This window comes from Salmo trutta, chromosome 31 (assembly GCF_901001165.1).
Source record: "Salmo trutta chromosome 31, fSalTru1.1, whole genome shotgun sequence".
NCBI classification, from domain to species: domain Eukaryota; kingdom Metazoa; phylum Chordata; class Actinopteri; order Salmoniformes; family Salmonidae; genus Salmo; species Salmo trutta.
The window spans coordinates 28,789,021-28,806,708 of NC_042987.1; the positions used below are offsets into that span (position 1 = coordinate 28,789,021).

The 17,688-nt window shown below is 40.8% G+C and overlaps 1 protein-coding gene across 4 annotated transcripts in view; it reads right to left on the minus strand.

Moving 5' to 3' along the window:
- Nucleotides 1–4,626: 4,626 nt before the first annotated feature.
- lhx8a (LIM homeobox 8a) overlaps nt 4,627–17,688 on the minus strand; it is a 65,275-nt gene continuing 52,213 nt past the window's right edge. The window contains exons 1-8 of one of the 4 annotated variants that reach the window (XM_029725942.1): nt 8,271–8,515; nt 6,951–7,100; nt 6,539–6,660; nt 5,925–6,145; nt 5,602–5,699; nt 5,395–5,490; nt 5,119–5,305; nt 4,627–4,961 (exon numbers count right to left, since the gene is read on the minus strand). In XM_029725942.1, the coding sequence (XP_029581802.1) occupies nt 4,885–4,961; nt 5,119–5,305; nt 5,395–5,490; nt 5,602–5,699; nt 5,925–6,145; nt 6,539–6,660; nt 6,951–7,100; nt 8,271–8,354 (1,035 nt within the window). In that variant the 5' untranslated portion in view covers nt 8,355–8,515 and the 3' untranslated portion in view covers nt 4,627–4,884. Of the gene's footprint in view, nt 4,962–5,118; nt 5,306–5,394; nt 5,491–5,601; nt 5,705–5,911; nt 6,146–6,538; nt 6,661–6,950; nt 7,101–7,269; nt 7,344–8,270; nt 8,516–17,688 lie in introns of those variants that run through there. The other 3 variants (XM_029725941.1, XM_029725943.1, XM_029725945.1) reach the window with 3 other exon arrangements.

Genomic DNA, 17,688 nt, shown 5'->3' on the forward strand with positions numbered 1-17,688 from the left:
ATTCAAGTTCATTGTGCAATTGGAGCCCTGTACTGAAGATGATGGTGCTATGCTTTGTAGTACACCTGCTGCGGCACCCCTTTTTATCTCAAATTAGTATTAGTCACATTGTATTGCGCTGTATGGTCATGTATAGCATTAAGTCATTATAGTAATGTTATATCCAAGCATATTGTTTATAAGAGATGTGAATTGGAGATTCTATTGTCATTCACTATTGTATCTTTACCTGCAGACCACACACACACTTTGGTTGAAGCAAGTTGCCCATCCACACTACATACACTATGCGGTGCTGTTCCGTGCCTGTGCATCTTCAGCGTTATTAAACCACCTCAACTGGAATCCTACCTGTCTGTCCTCTGTGCCCTTACCAGCACGCGGGAGCGAACACATTAAGGAAAACCTAACCAAAAGAATATACAGACCACCAAGTCCTCACTTACACATATACATACAGTACCAGTCAAAAGTTTGGACACCTACTCATTCAAGGGTTTTTCTATATTGTAGAAAAGTAGTGAAGACATTCAGAACTATGAAATGACACATATGGAATCATGTAATAACCAAAAAAGGGTTAAACAAATCAAAATATATTTTAGAATTGAAATTCTTCAAAGTAGCCACGCTTTGCCTCGACGACAGCTTTGCACACTCTTGTGTGCTTCATGGGGTAGTCACCTGGAATACATTTCAATTAACAGGTGTGCCTTGTTAAGTTAATTTGTTGAATTTCTTTCCTTAATGCGTTTGAGCCAATCATTTGAGTTGTGACAAGGTAGGGGTGGTATACAGAAGATAGCCCTATTTGGTAAAAAAACCAAGTCCATATTATGGCAAGAACAGCTCAAATAAACAAAGAAACGACAGTCCATCATTACTTTAAGACATGACGGTCAGTCAATCCGGAAAATGTCAAGAACTGTGAAAGTTTCTTCAAGTGCAGTCGCAAACAACATCAAGCACTATGATGAAACTGGCTCTCATGAGGACCACCACAGGAAAGGAAGACCCAGAGTTACCTCTGCTGCAGAGGATAAGTTCATTAGAGTTACCAGCCTCAGAAATCGCCAAATAACTGCACCTCAGATTACAGCCCAAATAAATGCTTCACAGAGTTCAAGTAAGAGACCCATCACAACATCAACTGGACAGAGGAGACTGCGTGAATCAGGACTTCATGGTCAAATTGCTGCAAAGAAACCACTACTAAAGGACACCAATAAGAAGAAGAGACTTGCTTGGGCCAAGAAACACGAGCAATGGACATTAGACCGGTGGAAATCTATCATTTTGGTCTGATGAGTCCAAATTTGAAATTTTTGGTTCCAACCGCAGTGTCTTTGTGAGATGCAGAGTAGGTGAACGGATGATCGCCGCATGTGTGGTTCCCACCGTGAAGCATGGAGGAGGTGTGATGGTGGGCGTGCTTTGCTGGTGACACTGTCAGTGATTTTATTTAGAATTCAAGGCACACTTAACCAGCATGGCTACCACAGCATTCTGTAACGATACGCCATCCCATCTGGTTTGCACTTAGTGAGACTATCATTTGTTTTTCAACAGGACAATGACCCAAAACACACCTCCAGGCTGTGTAAGGGCTATTTGACCAGGAAGAGTGATGGTGCTGCATCAGATGACCTGGCCAGATGATTCCTCATGAAGCTTGTTGAGAGAAAGCCACCTGTGTGCAAAGCTGTCATCAAAGCAAAGGGTGGCTACTTTGAAGAATCTCAACTATAAAATATATTTTGATTTGTATAACACTTTTTTTTTGGTTACATGTGTTTCATAGTTTTGTCTTCACTATTATTCTACAATGTAGAAAATATTAAAATAAAGAAAAACCCTTGAATGTGTAGGTGTGTCCAAACATAAATACATTTATACATGAACAAAAATATAAACGCAACATGTAAAGTGTTGGTCCTACAGAAATGTTCTATATGCACAAAAAGCTGATCTCTCAAATTGTGTCATCCATGTTAGTGAGCATTTCTCCTTTGCCAAGATAATCCATCCACCTGACCGGTTTGACATATGAAGAAGCTGATTAAACAGGATGATAATTACACAGGTGCACCTTGTGCTGTGGACAAAAGGTCACTTTATAATGTGAAGTTGTCACAACACTGCCAAAGATGTCTTAAGTTTTTTGGGAGCATGCAATTGGCATGCTGACTGCAGGACTGTCCACCAGAGCTGTAGCCAGAGAATTCAATGTTCATTTCTCTACATAAGCTGCCTCCAACGTTGTTTTAGAGAATTTGGCAGTACGTCTAACCGGCCTCAACTGCAGACCACGTGTAACCACGCCAGACCAGGACCTCCACATCCAGCTTCTTCACCTGCGGAATCGTCTGAAACCAGCCACCTGGAAAGCTGATGCAACTGTGGTTTTGCACAACCGAAGAATTTCTGCAGTTCGGCGTCGTAACCGACTTCAGTGGGCAAATGATCACCTTCGATGGCCACTGTGCTCTTCACGGATGAATCACGGTCTCAACTGTACCCAGGAGATGTCGTGTGGGATAGAGGTTTGCTGATGTCAACGTTGTGAACAGAGTGCCCCGTGGTGGTGGTATGGTATGGGCAGGCATAAGCTACAGACAACGAACACAATTGCATTTTATCGATGGCAATTTTATTTCACAAAGATACCGTTATGAGATTGCCCATTGTTGTGCCATTCATCCGCCGCCTTCACTTCATGCTTCTGCATGATAATGCACAGGCCTAATGTGGCAAGGATCTGTACGCAATTCCTGGAAGATGAAAATGTTGCAGTTCTCCCATGGTCTGCATTCTTACCAGACATGTCCCCCATTGAGCATGTTTCAGATGCTCTGGATTGACAGCATGTTTCAGTTCCCACCAATATCCAAAATCTTTGCACAGCCATTGAAGAGAAGGACAACATTCCACAGGCCACAATCAACAGCCTGATAAACTCTATGCAAAGGAGATATGCATGAGGCTTACAGTGGTCACACCAGATACCGACTGGTTTTCTGATCCCTGCCCATACTGTACCTGTTTATTTAAGGGATTCATGACCAACAGATATACAGTATCTTTGGAAAGTATTCAGACCCCTTAACTTTTTACACATTTTTGTTAGGTTACAGCCTTATTCTAAAATTGATTAAATCGTTTCTTTCCCCCTTAATCTACACACAATACCCCATAATGACAAAGCAAAAACAGGTTAAGAATTTTTTTTTTTTAAATAAACCACCACATTTAAATAAGTATTCAGACCCCTTTACTTTGTTTAAGCACCCTTGGCAGCGATTACAACCTCAGTCTTCTTGGGTATAACGCTACAAGCTTGGCACACCTGTATTTGGTGTTTCTCCCATTCTTCTCTGCAGATCCTCTCAAGCTCTGTCATGTTGGATGGGGAGCATTGCTGCACAGCTATTTTAAGGTCTCTCCAGAGATGTTCGATCGGGTTCAAGTCTCTGCCACTCAAGGACATTCAGAGACTTGTCCAGAAGCCACTCCTGTGTTGTCTGTGTGCTTTGGGTCGTTGTCCTGTTGGAAGGTGAAACTTCATCCGAGAATGAGGTCCTGAGCGCTCTGGAGCAGGTTTTCATTAAGGATCTTTCTCTGTAATTTGTCCGTTCATCTTTGCCTCGATCCTGTCTAGTCCCTGCCGCTGAAAAACATCCCCACAGCATGATGCTGCCACGATCATGTTTCACTGAAGGGATGGTGCCAGGTTTCCTCCAGATGTGATGCTTGGCATTCAGGCCAACGAGTTCAATCTTGTTTCTCGTGGTCAGTCTTTAGGTGTCTTTTGTCAAACTCCATTCAGGCTGTGATGTGCGTTTTTACTGAGGAGTGGTTTCCGTCTGACCACTCTACCATAAAGGCCTGATTGGTGGAGTGCTGCAGAGATGGTTGTCCTTCTGGAAGGTTCTCCCATCTCCTCAGAGGAGCTCTGTCAGTGACCATCGGGTTCTTGGTCACATCCCTGACCAAGGACCTTCTATTGCTCAGTTCGGCCAGGCGGACCGCTTCAAAACTTCCATTTAAGAATGATGGAGGCCACTGTGTTCTTGGGAACCTTCAATGCTTCCCCAGATCTGTGCCTTAACACATTCCTGTCTCAGAGCTCTACAGACAATTCCTTCAACCTCACGGCTTGGTTTTTGTTCTGACACGCACAGTCAACTGTGGGACCTTACATAGAAAGGTGTGTGCTTTTCCAAATCATGTCCAATCAATTGAATTTACTTCAGGACTCCAATCAAGTTGTAGAAACAGCTCAAGAATGATCAATGGAAACAGGATGCACCTGAGCTCAATTGAGTCTCATAGCAAAGGGTCTGAATACTTATTTACATAAGGTATGTTTATTTAATAAATTTGCAAACATTTCTAAAAACCTGTTTTCGCTTTGTCATTACCCTATAATGTGTGTAGATTGCTGAGGATTTTTTATTTAATCCATTTTAGAAGGCTAATGTAACAACATTTGGAAAAAGTCAAGGGGTCTGAATAACTTTCTGAAGGCGCTGTATTCAGTCATATGAAATCCATAGATTAGTGTCAAATTAATTTTTCAATTGACTGATTTCCTTATGAACTGTAACTCAGTAAAAATCTTTGAAATTGTTGCATGTAATCTATTAATACATTTATTTTTTTACAAAGTGCTCAGTCACATACCTCATAAATTAAATGCCAACCAATATGTACAATACATTAACAAGTTTACATATGAACCTTATTTTACATCTGAATTTGATCTCCTTCGATAAATCCCCATAGCAAATAATTTTGCACCCCACCCTTTAATGGACAGGGGTATCGCATTGGCTCCTCAGCATTCTAACCAATGGTAAGGGCCGGTTCTGCGGGATGTGAAGATCAGGCATGGCTGATTGGCAGCTGTGTCATGGAATGGGATAAAAGAGGCTGGAACACCAGGGAGGAGGGAGAGTGCACTGTGAAGAACAAACATAATAGCCCATTGGGTTATGAAATATTGTGATTTGAGATCTTTGCACTGAATTCTAAAGCAAAACTAATAAGATGTTACAAAGAAAACTTAAACCACAAGACCTAAAAAAGATGCACCTGTGATGTGCTGGTTTTGCTCACCATCCATGTAAGTGTGTAGTGCTGTAAGCACAGGTGTGTCTGTTGGTATGTAGGATGTGTAGTGTAGATCCTCCATAAGAGGCAGAGAAAGCCTGGACTGCTGTAGTGACGACATCGCTGCAGATGGAACATGGTGCTGAGGGCTCACATGCTTCTTATGACGAGCTCGACAGTTCTGGAACCAAACCTGGATATTCAATAGGGATGGGTTAAGCTTCATTTGTAACTTCAGGGACACCTAGAATTGTTTGACTAGACTAATGTTAGAGAGCTCACCTGAATGACCCTGCGACTGAGGCCAGTCCTCTCTGCCATCTTCTGGAGGGTCTGAGCGTCTGGGTTGTTGTCCTGAGCAAACTGGGCCTGCATCACCTGACAGATAAGATACAGAGAATGTAAGATGGTCACACACAATCATATCATTCATATGCAAACATGCAGGATAGTCATTTCTGGAGTGACAGGAAAGTAATAAATGTTTACCTGTAGCTGGTCTGTGGTGAAGCTAGTGCGAGCCCTCTTAGCTGGTTTGGGGTGAGACCCTTCTTGCTCTGATGGTGGGGCTCCCTCTACAGTAACACCTTTTCATGTAAACACATGACCACATAGGTCATCACATTGCATAGGAAAATGAGGATGGCTAATTGATAAGGGAAAATCTAGAATCTCATATTTATCAATTGTTTCAAAATAATTAAATTGCTACATCAATCATACATGTGTAGAAAAACAGCTAGTGTACAATTAACACATTTTTAAAAAGGCAGGCCTTATTCTTTCTACACACCTTTTAAAATGTTGCTTACCACTTTCCATGGCCTGTTTCAGGTTGTCCAGCATGCAGTCGTAGTGGATTCGACACAGCACCCTTTCCTCAACCAGGGCAAATTCCTCCCCCGTGGAGAGCTGGCGCTTGCAGGAGAAGCAGGCGAAGCAGGCCAGGTGGTAGGTGTTGCCCTTTGCTCTCCTCACCCAGTCTTTGGAGTGCATGTTCCTGCCACAGTGGGCACATCGAGTTCCATACTTCCTGTGGGAAAGTTGGATTGCAAACAAACTACAGATCAAAACCACTAAAGGCAGGGTAGCCATTTACTCTTTTTTTAAACAATTTTTATATCAACAAAATTATTTGATCATGAATCTAGAAATAGGTCGTCCAAAAAAATGCATTTAATGTAAATTGAAGGCTGTAGAGAAGTGCTACTATGAATGTTGTGGTTATAAATACTAGAGTGCCCAAGGGTAATAACGTCAAACCACAAGGTTAACAGCCATTTATCTTGCCTTGTAGAAAGTCTCATTAACACCATTAGAACTCAACTCCTCTCCGTTGACGTGAAGTACATCGTGGAGTTGAGTTTTACTTGGCTAATCGCGCTAGAACCCTCCCTGTATGGAAGAGGCCATCCTTTTCACCTACCTAAAGTAGTCGTGTTTGCAGAACACCACCTCGTCTTTGATGTAGCAACTGACATGTCTTCCTAGAGGAGTTTGGCACATGCTGCACGAGAGGCAGTTCACGTGCCAACACAAGTTGTTCACCTGAAATGTAGCCACAACAGTCAGATTTATTCGACCGAAAGAGTAGCCTGGGCTACAGGCAAGTATGAACACCATTCGATGTTAATAGTAACAATTTTGCTTAAATGAAATGTAATTTTATTTACCGAATAGGCCTACGTCAAACTTTTTGTTCCTGTCACAGTTAAAAATGTGAACACTTTAGGGATCCTAGGCCTATGAGTTTATGGACGTTGGGGGAGAAAAAAATGTACATACGCATTTTAGGCCTTGGTTGAATATCTAAGCCGGTCATAGGCTCGGCAACTTACCTTGAGCAGGTATTTGTCAACTATCTCCAAACCACAACTTGTACAAAGGCTTTTCCCCAGAGAGGCTGATGCCATCGTCTGCGGTGTCAAGGAAGACAAAGACGAAGATGGTGAATACGACTCATCTCCAAAAATGTAATCCGATGTGCCCTAGATATATAAAACAGAAAAATAAGTCATGATTGATATAACGCAAACTTTCCATGCATAAATTAAGAACAATTTCATATGCCTAAATTTGACCAGGCCTATATCTGACTTTCCTGATAGTACATACATTTGTTATCTAAAGAAGTTATGACTGACGTGGTTTTCCCACCTAGTTATCTTAAGATGAATGCACAAACTAAATCGCTCTGGATAAGAGTCTGCTTATTGACATGTAAAATGAAGGCACAGGCCTAATTTCCACTGGTAAGGTTTCACGCATAGGCCTACTATTAAAAATAGGCTACCGGTATACCCGTTTGATTACTCTTCCTTATGCTACTTGTCGGCGTACGTTTGTTTATTCCATGTGTAACTGTTTGTCTCACTGCTTTGCTTTATTTTGGCCAGGTCGCAGTTGTAAATGAGAACTTGTTCTCAACTGGGCTACCTGGTTAAATAAAAAAAAGTATACTCAAAGAATCGGAAGATGCCCTTCCACATCCCTCCTTTTTTAATTTATTTCACCTTAATTTAGGCATAGTGACTAGTCAAAATAGGTTGGTGCAAAATATGCACTGGGGGGGTGGCCTTTTACTCCACTTCTGCTTGCTATGACAACCACGACGAAAAAAATAGGACTAAGATGCCTTCTTCAAGGACCCTTTAATTTTTTTGTACACATGAACCAAAACTCTTGAAATGTTCAACCACTTGTCAACAAAATAACGTTCATGGTTCAACGCCTATCCATTTCTGCTGTCAATCACATTAGTTCTCTGCAGAAGGGCAATTCTTGTAAAATGATCACATTCAGGACGAATAACTGAACAAAAAAGCCGAATGGCCAGATCAGACAGATTTGTTTGGCAGTTATCGGCATGGCAGCTTTCTCCAAACCAACGCGCACGCAGCCATGTATTTTGATTAGCCTGTAACGCAACCTCCCTCAGGTAATGCACTGATTTGTGCAGAGAAAACGAATGGGTGGGCATCTAAAATTATTAACTTGAATCAGTCGCCCGTCGGTTGGAGTACCCTAACATTTTACCGAATGTAGGATTTTTAAACAATAAAATGGTAGGCCTAATAGCACCATATAAAATCGAAAAATTCGCTAAACAATGAATGCTCGAGAATTTCTTCAAACTTTCAATATGGAAATAGGCATACCGTGCTGTCGAAGGTCGAGTTAAACCCATTTTCAATGTCATCCACCTCGGAGCAAGCCAACATTTGTTCGCTTTTCCAATACATTACGTTATAGCCCTAGAACAAAACGCAAATCCACCAGGATAATAGTCCCATATAGATTCCATCCAGTGTCAGAGGCAGCTGCACTAACCCCATGCCCTAGCGAAAGCAATCTTTGCATTAGTGAGGGTGGAACTTTTTCCTCTCCATTTTCCTGTTGACTGTCTTGGCCGCACCTCCTTGAAACATATGCCCGCCTTGGATATGAGATGTTAAACATTGGGAAAGTATTTCAGTAATACGTCAGAGGTGATAGCACATCTCTCGATATAGCATTTTATTTTCGTTATTTTTACATAATACAACAATCCTCCGTGATAAGATGGTCATAAATTTGGTTTTATTTCACACGCTGCTGCTAAAGGTGAAAATAAACTAAAACAAATGTAACAGGTAATTTAGGCTTTGTTCATCTCTTAAAATGTATAGCCCAATGTTTGCAACCTTAGTTTCAGAAAAGAAATAACTCGCATTGCGGCAATCAGTTCGTTTTTAATCCATCCCATTCGGACTAACCGATAGCATCTGGGCAGAGAGCAACTGACAGCAGCCCAATTGGGTTTATTGTCCCGTAGTTGAGTTCAGCATCTTTATTGCTGCAGCTGATGATGGTGACGGTTGTTCAATGAACGATGGGTCCTATAATTGCTAAATACAAGTAGGTTTGTGAAACCCCTATCTGCGACGGTCGTCTTAATGAGTAGACCAAGGTGCAGCGTGGAAAGTGCTCATATTTATAGTAACTCAGAACACTCAAACAAAATAACAAACCAAGGAACCACGAACGTCACGTTTTGCAGCCTTACTGAGCTGACAAAAACAAGATCCCACACAGAAGGAGGGGAAAAAGGGCTGCCTAAGTATGATTCCCAATCAGAGACAACGATAGGCAGCTGCCTCTGATTGGAAACCATACTCGGCCAATCAAAGGAAAAAACACAACATAGAAATATAACCCATATAATGCCCACCCCATGTCACACCCTGACCTAACCAAACAGAGAAAAACGGCTCTCTCAGGTCAGGGCGTGACACTATCATTTTAAAATAATTTCGTGTGTGCCCATGTTTTTCCAAAGCTTTAGTAAAACAATATATAAAAGGCGTGGGGACCCTTTTCAATAGGAAAGCTTACTGTTCGAAGCATCTGATTAAAAAAAGAGATGTGCAATCTTCAGCACTATAACAATTGTCATCATGCCTCTGTTATGCAATGTTGGCTATGGCCCACTGCAGGAATTTGTTTTTTTTTTGTACCAAGATTTTTCAGTAGGACTCCATTTTTTTTCGTTTTCATAATACAAATACCTACTTATTATAATGTTGAGGCGAAATTGTACCAATTTGCTATAATAGCCAGCATAATACAACTCAATCTTGTTTTAATGTTGAATTATCCTGTTCGATTTTTGTTGTTGTTGATATTCATTATTTACTGTAGGCCTACGTTTCCCTAAATTGTGATAGCCTGTGCAAACTTTGCATCTCTGTACATTTGATTTGATCGCACTTTGATTCGTTTTTGCAAAGTTATTGTTTTTCTTATAAGACAGTGAACTGACAGCTCTGACTTTGCTTTCGTGCGTTCCATGTGCGCTGACACACACACAAACACAGCGGATTTTTTTTATCATCACCAACAAAAATATTTTATGAATTTGTTTTGTAAATGTAACTATTCTTTCTTTCAAATAGACTGTATTTATTTGTTAACAGCAACATATTGCTTTCAGATAGTCCTATAATGTAAACGTTCCAATATCTTTAAATTAATCAAAATGAGCCTATTATTATTATTATCATTTTTCACGTTGTTAAATGATAATTTGAGAAATTCGATTTGAACCAAATTTTGTCGAATGGGCAAGACGTTTTTTTCGTCATGGGAAAATTTGTCGAGACTAAACATTCGGTAGTCTATGGTTAACATGCATGTCTACTTTTATTAGATTCACCTTAACTAGAATATGTTATTTCACAAAAGCAGACCGAACAATTTAAACCTCTCACTGGGCTACTACTGAAAACCACTGAATCGGATCAAATGAACGGTATGCTTACTAAAATATGCAAGCATGATTCTTTTTTTTTTCAAGTGTGTGATTGACAATATCAGCCCCTTCATCTGTGTTTCTCCCTATGTGGACATTTCACAGCAAAGCCACAAGCGTTCAAAATATCAATTTTCAGACGCAAGGGGAAAATGTGTTTTTTTTTTTGTAACATATACTTGTAAACCCCCTATGATTTAAGTCCGTCGTAACAAAGGGAATTCAGGGAATTTCACCACGTAACAAACCTAATGGCCCATTTCAGAACTTTTTTTCCTGGTCTGTAATCGCTGTTAATGTTATTAGTTAGTTAGATATACTGTATAGTCCATCACATGTATGACACAATTTTTTTCAAATTGATTCCCTCGGAATTGTGGATCACATTTTCTATAACACTTTTCTCAAAGTCTTGGAGCTCCCTACAGTATATTATATGAGGACATTCACCTAATTTAATCATGTACAGACAGACAGAAAGACTAAAAACAGGTTTTCTAGAGTTGTAAAGAGGAAGCTATTGTCTCGAAAAAATAAATAGATGTTTTGTCACGTACATCACCAAATAGATGCAGAGAAATGTATTGTTTTAAAGGGTCAGCCATAGATGCACCCTGTACTGCAATTGCTTATTAGGGTTAAGTGCCTTGTTCAAGAATAATCTGTCGATGTGCCCAACGTGTCGGCTTGGGTAATCGACTTTTTGGTTACTGGCGTAAGGCTCTAACCGCCTGCCGCCCTACTATTATTGTGATAGTTTGTTATGGGTCCATAGGAGAGATAAATCAATGTATGCCTGACATCATTGCCGAAACTGTCATCTGGATTTTGTCATCTGCTAAATAGTGCTCTCTCTTACTCAGACCATTGTGTACAAAGCTCAGATGAAGGTGTATTGAGTCTAATCTTTTGGCTAAGTTATGATACACTATATATACAAAAGTATGAGGACACCCCTTCAAATTAGTGGATTTGGCTATTTCAGCCAAACCCGTTAGTGACAGGTGTATAAAATCGAGCACACAGCCATGCAATCTCCATAGACAACCATTGGGAGTAGAATGGCCTTACCGAAGAGCTCAGTGACTTTCAATGTGGTACCATCATAGGATGCCACCTTTCCAACAAGTCAGTTCGTCAAATTTCTGTCCTGCTAGAGCTGACCCGGTCACCTGCAAGTGCTGTTATTGCGAAGTGGAAATGTCTAAGAGCAGCAACGGCTCAGCCACAAAGTGGTAGGCCACACAAGCTCACAGAACGGAACGTTGAGTGCTGAAGCACGTAGCGTGTACAAATCATCTGTCCTCAGTTGCAATACTCACTATCGAGTTACAAACTGCCTCTGGAAGCAACGTCAGCACACTAACTGTTCGTCGGGAGCTTCATGAAATGGGTTTCCATGGCCAAACCACTGCACACAAGCCTAGAATCACCATACACAATCTCAAGCGTCAGCTGGAGTGGCGTAAAGCTCGCCGCTATCGGACTCTGGAGGAGTTGAAACGCGTTCTCTGGAGTGATGAATCACGCTTCAACATCTGGCAGTCAACGGACGAATCTGGGTTTGGCGGATGCCAGGAGAACACTAACCACCCAAAAGCATAGTGGCAACTGTAAAGTTTGGAGGAGGAATAATGGTTTGGGGCTGTTTTTCATGGTTCGGGCTAGGCCCCTTAGTTCCAGTGTAGGGAAATCTTAACACTACAGCATACAATGACATTCTAGACGATTCTGTGCTACCAACTTTGTGGCAACAGTTCCTGTTTCAGCATGACAATGCCCCTGTGCACAAAGCGAGGTTCATACAGAAATGGTTTGTCGATCGGTGTGGAAGAACTTAACTAGCCTGCACAAAGCCTTGACCTCAACCCCATCGAACACTTTTGGGATGAATTGGAACGTCGACTGCGAGCTAATTCTAATCGCCCAACATCAGTACCTGACCATGCTAATGCTCTTGTGGCTGAATGGAAGCAAGTCCCTGCAGCAATGTTCCAACATCTAGTGGAAAGCCTTCCCAGAAGAGTGGAGGCTGTTATAGCAGCAACTCCACATTAATGCCCATGATTTTGGAATGAGATGTTCGACGAGCAGGTGTCCACATACTTTTGGTATTGTAGTGTATCATTTCAGGTGACATAATTTAAAAGACATTGGGGGAATACTGTTGGTTGACTTGACATCAGTGTGTGTTTGCCTCTCTGACACCAAACTCAATGACTGTTTTTTCCCCACCTGTGCTGAAAAAATGGTTTCAAATAGAACTGCAGTGATCACCAAAGTGCACTGTGTTACTCTTTGCTACAGTACTTGCTAAGTCGCTCTGTATAAGGGCACCTGCTAAATAAACAAAATGTACAAGGTACACAACTCCTGGGCAAGTCCTGCAGCACAGCTAAAGATTGAATCATTTTTGTTACTTGGCTTCTCTCTGCCTCTCTTTTTTCACTCTACTATGTGTGAGTCACCAAGCGCATATCATGTTGAGCTCTGGGTGGGTACAACCATAGAAATATAATTCATTAAATGGACAAAGCTTGTCAGTCCAGAGATTTCTGGGTGTTACACAAAATATGGATGCCAGTGTATCCACTCTGAAACGTTGACTTAAATTGGAGAGTCTGCTCCATTTTACTAATCCTAATTCTGTGTATTCGAAAGAGAGGGGAGGGGCCCTCTGAATTCTGATGCTGCGGCACATTCTAGAACGTTGTTGGGAAATGGGCCCAATCCAAGGGTGACTTGGTTCCTCCATTCTCTTGTGTTCATGGCGTTGTTTCGATTTCCCATCATAGTGAAACCCCCATCCTGTTACACACATACGTGGAGGAAGCAGAAGTCAGAGGAGGGACTAGCATTTACACACAGTAGAAATGGTAACACTTACAACAACTGGTGAATGATAGACACTACAAAGTGAGCTGATAAGTGATGAAAGTGTAAAAAAATAGGAAATGGATCCTTTACTTAAGACTTCTGTTGCTATTTTTCCTCCCTCAAAACAGTCTGAAAACATTTCACATCCCCCTTTCCTCATGCATTGCAATTGTTCTTCCAGTTACGTCTGTTGCAGGGCTCTCTCTATTGTGTTATTGGAGATATACTGGCTCCACAGATATTCTTGTGTGTAAGACAATACCCCTCAAATCATTGCATCTCATCATTAGCCATATAAGAATAACAAACCTAAAGGAAGCTATGTCTTGGTTTTTCTGTGTTGATGGACAGGCACAGAACATTTACCTATGGCTATTGTTTTTTATTAAATCATGAAGTTTTTATATATATATCAAAACTATGAAATAACACATGGAATCATGTAGTAACCAAAAAAGTGTTACACAAATCAAAGTATATTTATATTTGAGATTCCTCAAAGTAGACACCCTTTGCCTTGATGACAGCTTTGAACACTCTTGCCATTCTCTCAACCAGCTTCATGAGGTAGTCACCTGGAATGTATTTAAATTAACAGGTGTGCCTTGTTAATTTGTGGAATTTCTTTCCTTAATGCGCTTGAGCTAATCAGTTGTGTTGTGACAAGGTAGGGGTGGTATACAGAAGATAGCCCTATTTAATAAAAGAACAAGTCCATATTATGAAAAGAACAGCTCAAATAAGCAAAGAGAAACGACAGTCCATCATTCCTTTAAGACATGAAGATCAGTCAATCCATAAAACTTCAAGAACTTTTGAAAGTTTCTTCAAGGGAAGTTGCAAAAACCATCAAGCGTTATGATGAAACTGGCCCTCATGAGGACCGTCACAGGAAAGGTAGACCCAGAGTTGCTGCAGAGGATAAGTTCATTAGAGTTACCAGCCTCAGAAATTGCAGCCCAAATAAATCCTTCACAGAGTTCAAGTAACGGACACATCACTTGTTCAATGGAGACTGCGTGAAACAGGCTTTCATGGTCGAATTGCTGCAAAGAAACCACTACTAAAGGACACCAATAAGAAGATACTTGCTTGAGCCAGGAAACATGAGCAATGGACAATAGACCGGTGGAAATCTGTTGAGTCCAAATGAATAGATTTTTTGTTCCAACCGCCATGTGAGATGCAAAGTACGTGAACGGATGATCTCCGCTTGTGTGGTTCCCACCGTGAAGCATGGAGGAGGTGGTATGGGGTTGCTTTGCTGGTGACATGGTCAGTGACTTATTTTCAATTCAAGCCACTCTTAAATATATTTTGATTTGTTTAACACTTTTTTTGGTTAATACATGATTCCATATGTGTTCTTTCATAGTTTTAATGTCTTCACTATTATTCTACAATGTAGAAAATAGTTAAAATAAAGAAAAACCCTTGAATGAATAGGTGTGTCCAAACTTTTGCCTGGTATTGTGTGTGTGTGTGTGTATATATATATATATATATATATATATATATATTTTTTTAAGTCGGAAGTTTACATACACTTAGGTTGGAGTCATTAAAAGTCGTTTTAATGACTCCACTCCACAAATTTCTTGTTAAACTACAGTTTTGGCATGTTGGTTAGGACATCTACTTTGTGCATGATACAAAGTCATTTGACCCAAGTTAAACAATTTAAAGGCAATGCTACCAAATACTAATTGAGTGTATGTAAACTTCAGACTTCAACTGTGTATATATATATATATATGTACAGTTGAAGTCTGAAGTTTACATACACATTAGCCAAATACATTTAAACTCAGTTTTTCACAATTCCTGACATTTAATCCTAGTAAAAATTCCCTGTCTTAGGTCAGCTAGGATCACCACTTTATTTTAAGAACTTGAAATGTCAGAATAATAGTAGAGTGATTTATTTCAGCTTTTATTTCTTTCATCACATTCTCAGTGGGTCAGAAGTTTACATACACTCAATTAGTATTTGGTAGCATTGCATTTAAATTGTTTAACTTGGGTCAAACGTTTTGGGTAGCCTTCCACAAGCTTCCCACAATAAGTTGGGTGAATTTTGGCCCATTCCTCCTGACAGAGCTGGTGTAACTGAGTCAGGTTTGTAGGCCTCCTTGCTCACACATGCTTTTTCAGTTCTGCCCACAAATGTTCTATAGGATTGAGGTCAGGGCTTTGTGATGGCCACTCCAATACCTTGACTTTGTTGTCCTTAAGCCATTTTGCCACAACTTTGTAAGTATGTTTGGGGTCATTGTCCATTTGGAAGACCCATTTGCGACCAAGCTTTAACTTCCAGACTGATGTCTGGAGATGTTGCTTCAATATATCCGCATAATTTTCCATCCTCATGATGCCATCTATTTTGTGAAGTGCACCAGTCCATCCTGCAGCAAAGCACCCCCACAACATGATCCTGCCACCCTGTCCTTCACGGTTGGTATGGTGTTCTTCGGCTTGCAAGCCTCCCCTTTTTCTTCCAAACATAACGATGGTCATTTTGGCCAAACAGTTCTGTTTTTGTTTCATCAGACCAGAGGACATTTCTCCAAAAAGTACGGTCTTTGTCCCCATGTGCAGTAGAAACCCATAGTCTGGCTTTTAATGGTGGTTTTGGAGCATTGGCTTCTTCCTTGCTGAGCGGCCTTTTCAGGTTATGTTGATATAGGGCTTCTTTTACTGTGGATAGAGATACTTTTGTACCTGTTTCTTCCAGCATCTTCACAAGGTCCTTTGCTGTTGTTCTGGGATTGATTTGCACTTTTCGCACCAAAGTACATTCATCTCTAGGAGACAGAACGCGTCTCCTTCCTGAGTGGTATGACGGCTGCGTGGTCCCATGGTGTTTATACTTGCGTACTATTGTTTGTACAGATGAATGTGGTATCTTCAGTCGTTTGGAAATTGCTCCCAAGGATGAACCAGACTTGTGGAGGTCTACCATTTTTTTGAGGTCTTGGCTGATTTCTTTTGATTTTCCCATGATGTCAAGCAAAGAGGCACTGATTTTGAAGGTAGGCCTTGAAATACATCCACAGGGACATCTCCAATTTACTCAAATTATGTCAATTAGCCTATCAGAAGCTTCTAAAGCCATGACATCATTTTCTGGAATTTTCCAAGCTGTTTAAAGGCACAGTCAACTGACCCACTGGAATTGTGATATAGTGAATTTTAAGTGAAATAATCTGTCTGTAAACAATTGTTGGAAAAATTACCTGTGTCATGCGCAAAGTAAATGTCCTAACCGATTTGCCAAAACTATAGTTTGTTAACAAGAAATTTGTGGAGTGGTTGAATAATGAGTTTTAATGACTCCAACCTAAGTGTAAGTAAACTTCTGACTTCAACTGTATATATTAGGTGGGGCGTTGGATATTCCTGCGGTTAGCATGTCAATTCCACACTCCCTCAAAATTTGAGACATCTGTGGCATTTAGGTGCATTTAGTCTAATCTTTTGGCTAAGTTATGATACATTTTAGTCATTTAGCAGACACTCTTATCCAGAGCGACTTACAATAGTGAATACGTACATTTCATTTATTTCATGCATTTATTTTTTTGTACTGGCCCCCCGTGGGAATCGAACCCACAACCCTGGCGTTGCACACACCATGCTCTACCAACTGAGCCACAGGAAATGCTGATACACTATATTTACAGAAGTATGTGGACACCCCTTCAAATTAGTGGATTCTGCTATTTCAGCCACACCCATTGCTGACAGGTGTATAAAATTGAGCACACAGCCATGCAATCTCCATAGACAACCATTGGCAGTAGAATGGCCTTGCTGAAGAGAGGATCATCCAAAAGATGGAGATTCAACAGGAGGCTATTTGCCATTTTTGACCAAATACACAAAATATAGAAAATGAAGGTGGTGTTGGGCAGGAGTCATATGATCCTGTAGGCCTGGGGGTATAGGGCCCTCAGAGTGCCTGTCTTCCAGTAATGAGCTTTGGCAGGTTAACCTGAGGGGGCAGAGGGGGGCTGCAGAGGTCATGTTTCTGGGAGGAAGAGAAATTTCCACTGGCGTCAAGGCGTATGTTTCAGGTCTCACTCACTATTATTACATCTATTATTATTACAATGCTGAGCCCAGCACTTTTCATGTGAAGATTTAGGTGTTTTTAGACATGTGATTAAAAGACATGAAGACAACTTATGAAATAGGCTTGTGTGTTGTGTTGTGATGGCAAATGTAATCTTTGATGATAGGATTGAAACAATGTTACACCGGGATGAAAATATAAACATTACATGTCATGTTGATGTGTGGCTTGGTGTGGCTGGTCAGACTGGCAGGAACATGCACTTCTGATTTGTTGCATGTCAGGGCCTGGGTCTGGAGGATGCTGTTGTGGTCGTAGGAAATGGAGCCGATGA